A 12,287-nucleotide genomic window follows, 5' to 3' on the forward strand; every position below is an offset into this window, starting at 1 on the left:
GTTTTTTAGTGAAAAAGGAGGAGCTGGAGCTGTCTTGGAGGAGCCTGGTGACACAATCATATTGATCTATTCACAAATACAATGTATGTAGCTTGAATAAACACATCTTGTTCAAAATCAAATGGACCTTGCAGAAGATGGTCCTATCGCTTTTCACTTCCACATTGTGTTCTTTGCCAGAGGTAATAGGGGTTGGGAGCCTCGTGACACATGGCAAACATCACCTCATTGGTATCGCGTACTAGAACTCAGAGTCTGATAGAGGGCAACATCAGTAGTAGAGAAATGACATTCGGTTCTCACGTTTAGTCCCAGTCGTGTTAGGGTCCAGGACTAATGTGAGCATTAGTCCTGGGTCTAAATATCATAGACACAGGAGCCCCTTTTATCCTGGTTGGTAACACCAACAAAGACTAAAAGTCACCATTTAGTCTCGGTTGGTGTTACCAACCAGGACTAAAGGTCTCCTCCAACCCAGGACTAAAGTACCCCACATGGGACTAAAGATCCTCCACAGGTGAAATTCAAAAGGAGAGCACCCTAGAAATTGGTCACATGTATTATGTGGTTGAGTTGGTAAGAAAGTTATGCGCAAGACAAGAGGTTCCGGGTTCAAATCTCACGCACCGCAAGAGATCCGAGGTCCTCAGGATTTCGAGGTCTAAAGACGGATCCACTGTCCCTGTTAGGAAACCAGTACTAAACTGCTAGTGACGATGCAAGTATGTGAACTCACGTCTCGTCAATCGCGCGTGTTTAAAAAGAAGGAAAGAGATGGGCGACCGTGGACATCTAGAGAGGCTTGTGCGGGCGTGGGCCCAAGTGTAAAACTTCAATCACCATGTTTGCAACTTTGCATGCAGTTCATGATTAGGGCTAGTCATCTAAATTACCTTGATTGATTGACTGACTAGTAGGTGGAAGTTTTTTTAGTTCACGGCTTTACCACAGCCGGATAATTAAACGGTCCCTTCCATTCGTTTTAGGAGTTGAGAGTTGGGGATTAGATATTACTAGAAGCATATCCGGCGCGCGTTGCTACGAGGATCACCAATGAATTTTAGTGAATAGTGTGATATATACACTTATATACATCTCTACTATAATGGACCAGTCGAAATTATACTAGGTCTCCTCACGAAAACGTCACCCGCTGAGAGCCTCCGACCATTGCGCACTCAGAAAAATGCACACAAAAATTCAGCACCATTAAAATCAAGGGCTAATCAAACACCTTAACCAAATCCAATGGCCATGATTCGTGGGATGCTAGGCTTCTCACCCCGCCTTCTCACCCCCGCAACCTGCTCGCACTTCAAATCCTCCATCGATTGTCCCGTCCGAGAAGAACCTGTAGAAACCAGAAATCCGCCGCCGCTTGTTTCATTCACTGTCGGCGCCGTGCGAACGACAATAATCCCCACCCCATGGATCCGCCGCTCCCACCCCCACACCCCAAATCCTGTGGTCTCGTGGCTTGTCAGATCCACCATGGCGATGCGATAGCAGGGGACGAGGACGATGGCGCAATGAGACTCCAGGCGGTGAGGCTCTAACTTCTGGTGCCTCCCATCCGATTTAATCAGTAGTATCTAATCTCCTATTTGTGTTGTCGCCTTATGAATCTAAATACAACAGAAAATCCTCGATCCGTTCGCAGGCTCAGACTCGAACCAGGTGGGGATTCATCCATCCACCATCGGCAAGGAACATCCTGGTTCCACGGGCGGCCCTTGCCATCCATTTACCAGTGCATGGCGTTGCATCTGCTCATCATTCGAGCCAGTGGATACTGGATCCAAAGGTGAGAAACCGCTCAAATCCACCTGACTAATGGCTGAATACGAGTCTTTCTTTCTATCCCCGTACTGATATGGTATTTGCTCCCTAGTTTCCTACTTTCAGCCTGATTCATTGGCGATCCAACAAATATGTTTTAGATCTTTTTTGTTTGAACGAACACCTTTGTTTCAGATCTGATCGTGATATAGCTCATCATAATATTTTGGCTAGATTGATAAGTAAAAATTGTTATTGCATATCATGAGATGATAGTTCGTTTTAGATCTAACACAATACATGCACCTGTACACAGTGGTGAAGCCTAGTAAGGCCCAGTGGGTGCAGATGAACCCCCTCCCCCAAAAAAAATCAGTGCTTATCCCCACATCTTGGCCCTTTATGCACTCCCCTTGGGCCAACAAGCTGCACCCCCCACGGCCCAACTTCCCAAACCAACAACCCAAATGCATCAGTAATCAGCCCCACGATCCCCAGCACCAAGCGATAGGCGTCCACGCTAGTAGGTGTGGCAGAACCGCCTAATCTAATGTCTCCTAGGAGTGCTCGTCTTCCATTAGACACTAAGCACTCAGGGAAGAACACTAAATTACTCGGTTCCGTCGGGCACACCACAGGGGAGAACCCGAAAATCCACATTTTTGCCATCAGGATCACAAATGAGAGAATAAAGCTTACATCATTCTTAACCATTTCTTACATCACTTTGAATACAACATTAGAGTATAACATTTATTATTTAATAGCGGAATGTAATCATATTATCAGTGTTATGAACAATTTAATTTAACAACGGAATATAAACATGTGAACAGAGTTACAGCGGAAATAAATATATAATCGTGACATGATGAAGTATTGATATATAAACTACGACAACAGATTATGAAACTTTCATTTATAAAAACATTTGGTGAGAGTTGTAAATAAAAACTACGATCGCAGCATAAAGGATTCCTCGCTGAGCCCACTAGGAGGTATCTACACACAAGGGTCAGCTCTAGCATCCACCTGTCACCTGCAACAGGAGGAATAAAACCCTGAGTACTCAATTGTACTCAGCAAGACTTACCCGATAGGAGGAAAGAAAAGACTTCAAGGATATGCAAGGCTATCTGGCTTGTGAGTTTATTGTATTTGCAGGAAGCATTACTAAGCGTGCGTCCTTATATTCGATTTTTATTAATAGCCGCATTGGTTCATTAACTAACCATTCTATGTAAGCACCTATGCTACTTTCAAGCAGGTGGTAAGCAATCAGATTTACTTTTTCCATTCCATCTTTCATCTTTCAGTTCTTACTACGGTGCTAGTCATAAGACAAGCCGTATCGACTCGGCGACGATTCGCGAACCAATGTCCCCAGCTGGGTACCCCGAAAACACACGCCCCGCTTGTACCCCGGGCACAAGCAGGACCAACCCATCACCCTCCTGTCCTGTGGTCCTAGGTCCCCGTCCAAACTGGGACTCCAAGCCCCTGCCCCTGAGTCCCGGACTCAGTGCGGTGCCAGGACCTCCTCAACCAAAAAGAAACCCTGACAATCGGTCTGGAAAGAGCCGGAACCCACAACAAGAGAGTAACAAGTCTTCCAAACGCCCATCCACAAGTATGTGCTCGGGATAATAAATATGTGACTTGCCTCGATGGCTTATGCAACGATCGGTCTTTAACCGACACAGACAGGGAAAGCAGTGTAACCAGGCCATGCCCTACGTCCATGGCGACACAACCTCTTACACCCACCAATACCCAACCATATCCCTACCTGGTCACAATTTTCCTTTCCACCATTTATAATTTCCAAGCGATAATGATATAGTAACATATTTCTTATATCTCGCGAGTGACAGGCAATCACTCGACTTCTACTGGAGTCCTGTAGCATAGCAATCTACACGATCCTGTCATACTAGTAAGACTCATAGGATAAAGATATATATATGCAAGTGGGTTTCATTCAACTCCTTAAAACTTAATGCACAAATATAATTTAAACTGCAGAAAAGTAGCGGTTATGCACCGGGGCTTGCCTGGGTAAGATATATTAAAAAGTTAGTATCAGCATCTTCAGATCATCCACCATCAGCTGAATAGAAAACCCATTGCATCATCTCCTGAAGATAATACCATTACACCATCCTCGGATTCCCAATCATCCTTCAATTGATCCGTTGCTCCATCATCGTACCTATATGATATGCATTGATGCAATTGCATAGATGTAAATAATCAACGACAGCCGAAATGCTTAGAAATCCGATCACGCCTCACAAGCTAACGAGCTCCTCTAACGACGTTCGTACTTAGGCTACATATCCATGTTGGCGAATAAGGCGTTATTTCCCAACAATTAGTTTAGTTATATAAACCCAAGGTGTTTCTTTATTTCATTCTATCGATTTAATCATTATTCGAATTAGAGCATCATTATCTACCTAGCAAACTAATTATTATTGAGCTACAAAAATTACAGTGAATACCTAATATTGCTAGGAGCCTACTATATAAATTTTAGATTCAACAATATTACCAATTTATCACAACAATTCCTACAAGTATATATTCTTACAATATTAAGTACCTTAAATTAATTATATAGCTTCCAAGAATATTATCAAACTATGTGAACAAAATATACATAACAGGTAGATCATAATTTTAGGAGACTAACAAAATTGGTTTTACAATTTTTGGATTCCTATACCATTTTATATTAAATTTACAACTTCACCTCCGAAACTAATTTAGCTAAATGTTTTCTAGAACAAAAAGGCCGACGGCAGCTAATCGGCCCAGCTGATCCAACGTGGACGCGCAGCCCAGACGGTGTGGCACCAGGCCGGCCCAAGCGGGTGCGGGGCACGGCAGCCCAGGCGACAGTCAGGCCGGCCTAGCTCGGGCGAGCCCACAGGCGCGCACAACCGGCGGCCCCGGTGGCTAGCAATCAACGGTGCGGACGGCCCAACTCCAGGCAGACCACAGCCCATCCAACCAGGCCCACGCGGTCCGGGGACGTCATATTTATGAAGCGACCCCTGAGTTATCCTCTAATCAACTAAGCCCCTTTTTGCGAATCTACGAGCCTAGCGCTTTATGCAAAATGGACAGAGTAAACATCTATATTTGCGTTCAAGTCCTTTCTACCTTTTCCTCATCCTCAGAGCAGAGCACGGTCCTGGGAAAACAGAGCGTCGGCCGATGGCGGTGGCACGCCGGCAACGGTGAAGTCACGGGGCTACAGCAGCCTCACACGCGCCCCAAGCAGAGCATGACTCGACTGGAGGCGGTCCGTGGTGGTGGTTTGGCCAGACGCAGGCGGCAGTGGTTCGGCCACATGCGCGGTGGCCACGGCAGGCGACTGCACGACTGCGACGGCGCAATTGGTGGCTCCCGGCACCGGGTGGGCAAGGCGTGGAAAAAGGAGGCAGTGGGCGCATCACTAGCTCCGACGGTAGGCGGGCCGGCGCGGAAGACGGCTGGGCGGTGATGGTGGTGCTGCGCCATCACGGCCACAGGCGCCGACAGTCGTGGAGCTCGGCATGACGGCGGGCGCGCGTGCGCGGTCGACAGCGGGGAAGGGAAGGGGCGGCACGGCATAGAGCGTGCGCAAGCAGCGCAGAGGAGAAGCGAGGAGGGGCGCCGGTGTTCCGTGTCGGGGCGATGCTACGGCATGGCAGCGGATGCACGGCAGCGGCGGCGGCCGAGCACGGAGGTGGAGCGGCACGGCCGGGACGAGTGGCGGGAGTGGCCGTAGGTGCAAGCTAGTGGCCGGCCACGCGCACGGTGAAGAGAAGTAGCGCTCGCGAAGGGGGAGAAGACCCATGGCAGTGGCGCAGCCATGGCGGCTGAGGTCCAGCGCGGAAGGACGGCGCAGAACAGAGAAGGGCGAGCAGGAGCTAGAGCAGCGACTCCGGCGCGAGGCAAGGAAGCTCGTGCGCGCTCGCATGTCTACGCGAAGGGGCAGGGCACGGCAGGCGCGGCCAAGGCGCGTGCTGCGGGCAGCGGACCAGCGCAGTCCGGGGGCTCGCACGCGGGGAAGGAAGATGAAGGGCCAGCGCGTGCGGGCACACGGGAGGTAGCGGGGCTCAGGGCGCGGCCATGGCGTGCTGCAGGGCAGTGGGCGTGGCGCAGCACCTGACTCGCCCTGAGGCCAGCAGAAGAAGGCGAGCAGGAAAGGGACTACGGTACAGCGCGTAGCAAGCAGAGGGAAGGAAATAAAAGCAAGCAGCGGCGGTAGCAGCGGGGACAGGAAGGACGGCGCTGCAGCGGTTCGACCAACTTTCATTAAGGCATTCGTAGAGAAAAGGACGCAAGGGAGAAAGATAGCGCGAAACAAGGCCTTAGAGGCAAAGGGACAGACAAGGACAAGACAGAGACAAGACAGAGGCAGGCAGGGGCAGACACCGAGAGAGTGAGATGGAGAAAAACAGGGCGGCGACATTTATTACACGGCTTGGCCATCTTTGCCCACGAAGTACCGTGACGAGACGAATCGGCTTTGGCTGCGTGCGGACGGTGACAGCGGAACAGCAGCCGTATGCAGAGCTCGCCACGCAAAACCAACGTAGAAGGCAACGCGGGGAAAGCAGCGGCATCACGACAAGGCCATTAGTTCGACGAGATAACGGAGGCAGTGGCTACTCAGCGGTGCTGTAAGGAACCTGCTCGACTGGCGCTCATCAAAATTCGGACGCGACGCAAGAGAGAAGGACACGGACGCAGGTAAACGGACACGCCGCGGTGCAGAGCGCGCGTGGGCATCAACGTGGGTAGTGCATAGACGGGACGACTCGAACGTGGTGGAACGTGAAGGCAGCCAACAAGCAGCAGCGGCCGGCCAGCGAGCTCAGTCTAATCACGTAATGCGCGCGTCGTACCGGCGAGGTAGGCGGGCTGAATGGTCAGCGGGACTTTCGTTATTATTTTAAATGCAACCAAAATCATACTCTGAATTTTTACTTAAGTACTATATACCAGTCGTATCGTATTTTGTTTATAAAACTGTTTTTCTTGTTTAATCAATTAAACATGCCGTTCCCCTATTTATTTGCTAGAATCATTATCGGACATTTTTAAATATTTCTACGCACTGCGTAATTTATCTTGAACGTTTATTAGAGTCCACGAAACTAAACCACACAGGATTCGCTTATCACGGCAAGTACGTTTTAATTCAAAAATCCAAGAAAATCATTTCGAAAATTTTTCTTAGGCCTAAATGACGGTGCTAAACAAGCTCGTAACACCAGGGGTGTTACAGCTGGCAGCAGCACGCCGTTTCCAATTCCCCTCCCTCACCAGCCAGCAGCCCAGCGCCACGCGATTCTGACGAATTGACGATCATGGATCGCCTGCGCCGCCGCCCGCGCCAGTTGCCTTGGCCGCTGCACCTCACGGCCTCGGCGCCTCGCCGCCGTCGCTGTAAAAAACGGCGCCCCTGCCAGTGCCACCGTGCGCCACAGCGCCAGTGCGCGTGCGCCCAGCGGGCAACGGCCTAGGAAAAATCAGCGCCACGCCCACGACGCCCTCCCCTCCCCTTTCTGATATCTGATTAGGTATTATTTCTTTCTCAATTAATCTGATTTGTTATGTATATAATCGGAAAGCCCTAATGAATGGGTATTCTTTTTCATATTGTAGGGTTTATTGGTACAGCCGGGTTTCAATTTGGGAATTGGAGTGATCGCACAGGAGAATTTAGTCTTGAATTATTAAAGGTGCGACTTAAACATTTGGCATGTCATCCTATTTCAAATTTCCCATAGGTTCTGTTCTTGATTCCTAAACTATGCAACCAGCGAATTAGTACATACTTACATATTAGGTTACTAACGACAGGTCAATTAATGGAACGATTTTACAAAAGGAAAGCACCAGAGTCGGATAGTGGCAATAATGCTAGAAATTCACGTTTGGATGATATCAACTGGGAGGAGGAGATTAAGTTTGATCTAGGATTAAGGAAACAAATTGATGATTATCATCCTAATGTTAGAGAGAGGGTGAGAAGAAAGTACTTGGAGAATGGGCCTTGCCAACCTCGCACAGTTCATTTTCCTGTGACAGATATTGGAGGAATTCCAAGAAGGTTTGTTCCAAAATGGTTCGATGAGTTTGGAGGTTGGCTTGAATATAGTGAGTCCAAAGACAGAGCATATTGCTTTTATTGTTTCTTGTTTAGAGAAAAGAAGGATGGCAGATATGAAGCATTTGTTAAAAATGGTTGGAATGGCTATCATAGAAAGGAAAGGCTACAAAATCATGTTGGTAATGTCGGTGGCTCACACTATCTGGCAATGAAGAAATGTGATGATCTCTTACAAACAAAACAGCACATTGATGTTGCTTTCCATGATGTGAGTGAATCTGCTAAGAAGGACTATTTTACTCGTTTGAATGGGTCTATTGATGTTGCTAGAATATTGGTGAAGCAAGGATTGCCATTTCGGGGCCACGACGAGTCGAAGAAGTCCTTAAATAAAGGGAACTTCAGGGAATTTCGTAATTTTGCAGAGGAGCAAAATCCGACCTTAAGAAAGGCAGTAGATAAAAAGAATTCGGATAACAGCCTTTTGATTGCTCCTGAAATACAAAAGGATATTGTGCATTGTTTTGCAAAGGAAGTGCTACACTCTATTCTAGAAGAAATTGGGGATGATGTTTTTTGCTTGCTAGTTGATGAGTCGAGAGATGTTTCTTGGAAAGAACAAATGGCAGTGGTCTTAAGATATGTAGATAAATGTGGAATTGTTAAAGAGAGATTTGTTGGTCTTGTTCATGTGAAAGAAACAAATTCTGCAAGTCTCAAGTCTGCTATTGATGCATTATTTGCTGATCTTAAGTTAAGCCTAAAGCAAGTTAGAGGCCAAGGATATGATGGTGCTAGCAATATGCGAGGTGAGTTCAACGGCTTGCAATCATTGATCATGAAAGAAAATAGTTCAGCTTATTATATTCACTGTTTTGCTCACCAACTTCAATTAGTCCTTGTGGCCATTGCGAGAAAGCATAAAGGGGTTAGTGAATTTTTTACTATGATTTCTATGTTATTGAATGTGGTGGGTGGATCATCTAAGAGAAGGGACATGATTAGAGATATTAATCTTGAAGAAATGAGTAAAGCATTAGGCTACGGGCAACTTCAGACTGGGACAGGGTTAAATCAAGAGCAAAGTCTTCAAAGACCTGGAGATACTCGTTGGAGTTCCCATTATAAATCTCTCAAAAGTTTGGTTGACATGTTTCCTACAATAGTCAAGGTACTAGAAATTGTGGAAAAAGATAAAAAGGATCGGAAAATTAGAGATCAAGCATCAAACCTTCTACGATACTTCCAGTCTTTTGACTTTGTCTTCTATTTGCATCTCATGTTGACTATATTAGGAATCACAAATACCTTGTCATTAGCATTGCAATGGAAGGATCAGGACATAGTGAATGCTATTAAATGTGTGAAAGCAACGAAGTGCCAATTGGATGAACTTAGAAAAGAAAAGTGGGTGAAATTATTAGATGATGTGCATGGATTTTGTGACAAGAATGATATTTGCAAATTGGAAATGGAAGATGAATATATTGATCCAAAGAAGCGGAGGCATAAATCTGGAATTACAAACAAGCATTATTATCAAGTAGATTATTTTAATGATGTTATTGATTGGCTACTTCAAGAGCTTAACAGCCGCTTCAATGAGACAGGCTCTCAATTGCTTGTTTGCTCAGCAGCTTTTAGTCCAAGAGACTCATTCCATGATTTTAGTATAGAAAATTTGATGAGCCTAGCGAAGCTTTATCCACATGATTTTGATTCTGGAAATTTGAGGGATCTTAACCACGAGCTTGGCCTCTACATATATGATGTGAGAGATGATGAAAGGTTCTCCAACCTACAAACCGTTGCCGAGCTTTCTCAAACAACGGTGAAGACTAGAAAACACGAACGTTATCCAATGGTTTACCGACTTTTGAAGCTTGTGCTAGTGCTACCTGTTGCTACTGCTACAGTTGAGAGGTGTTTCTCAGCCATGAAAATTGTGAAAACAGAATTGCGCAATCGCATTGGTGATATATATATGAGCAATAGCCTTATTTGCTATGTGGAGAAAGAAGAGCTGTTGAAAGTCACCAATGAGGCCGGGTTCGTCGCTTCATGAAAATGCAAGGTCGTAGATTTGATGATGAAGGTTAAAGGTAATATTTATATTTTTTCATTGGTTCATTTTTTGGTCTTAAAATATTGTTCGTGGAATTCTTCGGTTTGGTAATTATATTTTATCGCTTCTTTATTCTTGCACCCCCCTCCATTTCGCTCTAGCTTCGCCACTGCCTGTACATGCTATTTAATTATTGTAAATTTGTTTGTCGTAAATCAGAGATAAATTTAGGATTTTATTAATTTGCTTTGGGTTCTGTATCTCTAATAGGTTCTTTTATCAGAGCCGGCGACTAATTAAACTGTATGGGATCGGAATGGAATCTTGATTTTGTAGGAGACTAACCTGAAATTTTCCTCCGCTTCACTTGGTCAGCAGCAGTGGATAGTACTCCTTCTCATGGAGTGATTTCTTTTATTCCTCACACTTTCGTGGGTATTGAAAATTGATTCCTCATCAGCAAGAGTAGTATGGATTTTTAGTCCATTTCAGTTGACTCATACATATTATTGCTTCACTGTAGATCAACTTTATTAGTGTTTTTTGCTGCTCTGGTTAGGCGTGAAGATTTGGGAATTGTTGCAGTGACCATACCATCTGAACAATTTTATGCCATGGCAGGATATGCGATTTTCATCTGTTCATAATATAAAATTCTCGTAAATATTATTAGCTCAAATTTTTGTAAATATTATTAGTATTGTCATTGCCTTGCTTTGTTTGATTTGATCCATGTATGCAGAATAATTCTGATTCCATTAGGTTCTATCATTTTGCTTGATTTATCCGGATATAAATATCTCTACTATAATGGACTAGTCGAAATTATACTAGGTCTCCTCACGAAAACGTCCCCCGCTGAGAGCCTCCGATCATTGCGCACTCAGAAAAATACACACAAGAATTCAGCACCATTAAAATCAAGGGCTAATCAAATACCTTAATCAAATCCAATGACCATGATTCGATGTGGGATGCCATGCTTCTCACCCCGCCTTCTCACCCCCGCAACCTGCTCACACTTCAACGCGGTGTCCGCCATTCAACGCTCCATCGAAACCAATCATCATCACCGAAACAAAAAAAAACCGACATTCGAAACCTTCCTGGCCGCCACCGCGGAAACCTTCCAATCGCCCGCGCCCACGCCCTTCGCGGAGGCGAGGAGGAAGCCATGGTGCCTGCTGTCAGCGTCCCGATCGCCCCGATCGCCCGCGCCCACGCCCTTCGCGGAGGCGAGGAGGAAGCCGTGGTGCCTGTTGTCGGCGTCCCGATCGCCCGCGCCCACGCCCTTCGCGGTCGGTGCTGCGGAGGAAGCCACGGAGGGAGGACGAAGCTACGCCGATCGCCCACGACCTTCAGTGTACTCATTTATATTTTATATTATATTTTATTTAGCACTTATAGTCTGTGTCTATTTTTTAGATTCTACTGCCATATTATCGAGATGGACTATACACTTTATTCATAATGGACATGCAAAAGAAAAATGTGCACATTATGGATCCACTCCCAGATGATGAATGTTACAAGGGTTATGATCAAATCATGCCATATATAGCTACATTTCATACTATTGCTAAAATGTTCAGTCTCGCCATGAAACTGACAAATTCTAAGTGGAATGTCAATATTTATTATTGGAAGAGAAAATTCCCTACATGTGTTACAAAAGTTTCAAAAAATAAAGACCGATAATCACTTATAATATGTTTCATCTTTCTTATCATAAAATAGTTATTTGATTTATGTACAATAAATAAAGAAAATGCTCTTTTCCAGGAAATTAGGAGGCTTCCTTGTATACAATTTCATGAAGTTATGGGATGGAGTAAGATTGCCACCAATCAACACTGTAAGCATATATTCTATAATTATATTCCGTACACTACATAAAAAATTAATAACTTAACTTATTATCTGTCATGCACAGCTATCAATTTCACTGAGGATGGAACTCTTGGCGGACATTCTGAAGAGCCGTGCAAACGAATGTTTTTATAGCTTCCCTTAAGATCTCCTAAGTCATGATTAAGGACTTAGACAGAATGTAACTTAGATGGTTAATATGAGAAATAACTTTACTATGCCTTCTTATACAAAAGTGTTTCCCGGATTGTATACATGCTCAAATACAATTGTGTAAAAGTTGAATTATGAAAAAAAACATTGGTTGTTTTCATGTACATCCCCAAGATAAAACCGTGGCGTTAGCACATGTATTATACTAGTAAATACATGTCAGTGGATGATGTGACTTGCTATCATGGGTAACTTGCATGAATATATGTGTGTCATAATTGCATGTGCTAATAGGCTGCTGATGTGGAT

The 12,287-nt window shown here is 45.1% G+C and overlaps 1 protein-coding gene and 1 long non-coding RNA gene across 3 annotated transcripts; both read left to right on the forward strand.

Moving 5' to 3' along the window:
- Positions 1-1,430: 1,430 nt before the first annotated feature.
- LOC136498975 (uncharacterized) lies at positions 1,431-10,342 on the forward strand. 2 transcript variants are annotated; one of them, XR_010769853.1, is made up of 3 exons: positions 1,431-1,544; positions 1,639-1,804; positions 10,227-10,342. It is a non-coding gene; the product is annotated as an uncharacterized lncRNA (long non-coding RNA). The 2 variants fall into 2 exon arrangements; XR_010769852.1 differs by having other exon boundaries at positions 1,437-1,544; positions 1,661-1,804.
- On the forward strand, positions 7,650-9,956 carry LOC136501841 (uncharacterized). The gene has a single exon (XM_066497368.1). It carries the CDS (start codon positions 7,650-7,652, stop codon positions 9,954-9,956), a length of 2,307 nt encoding a protein of 768 aa, XP_066353465.1.
- Positions 10,343-12,287: the final 1,945 nt, after the last annotated feature.

Source organism: Miscanthus floridulus, chromosome 13, assembly GCF_019320115.1.
Source record: "Miscanthus floridulus cultivar M001 chromosome 13, ASM1932011v1, whole genome shotgun sequence".
Classification (NCBI taxonomy): domain Eukaryota; kingdom Viridiplantae; phylum Streptophyta; class Magnoliopsida; order Poales; family Poaceae; genus Miscanthus; species Miscanthus floridulus.

Coding starts and splice junctions, on each gene's coding strand:
- LOC136501841 (XM_066497368.1), top strand. CDS start 7,650: ATGGAACGATTTTACAAAAGGAAAGCACCAGAGTCGGATAGTGGCAAT.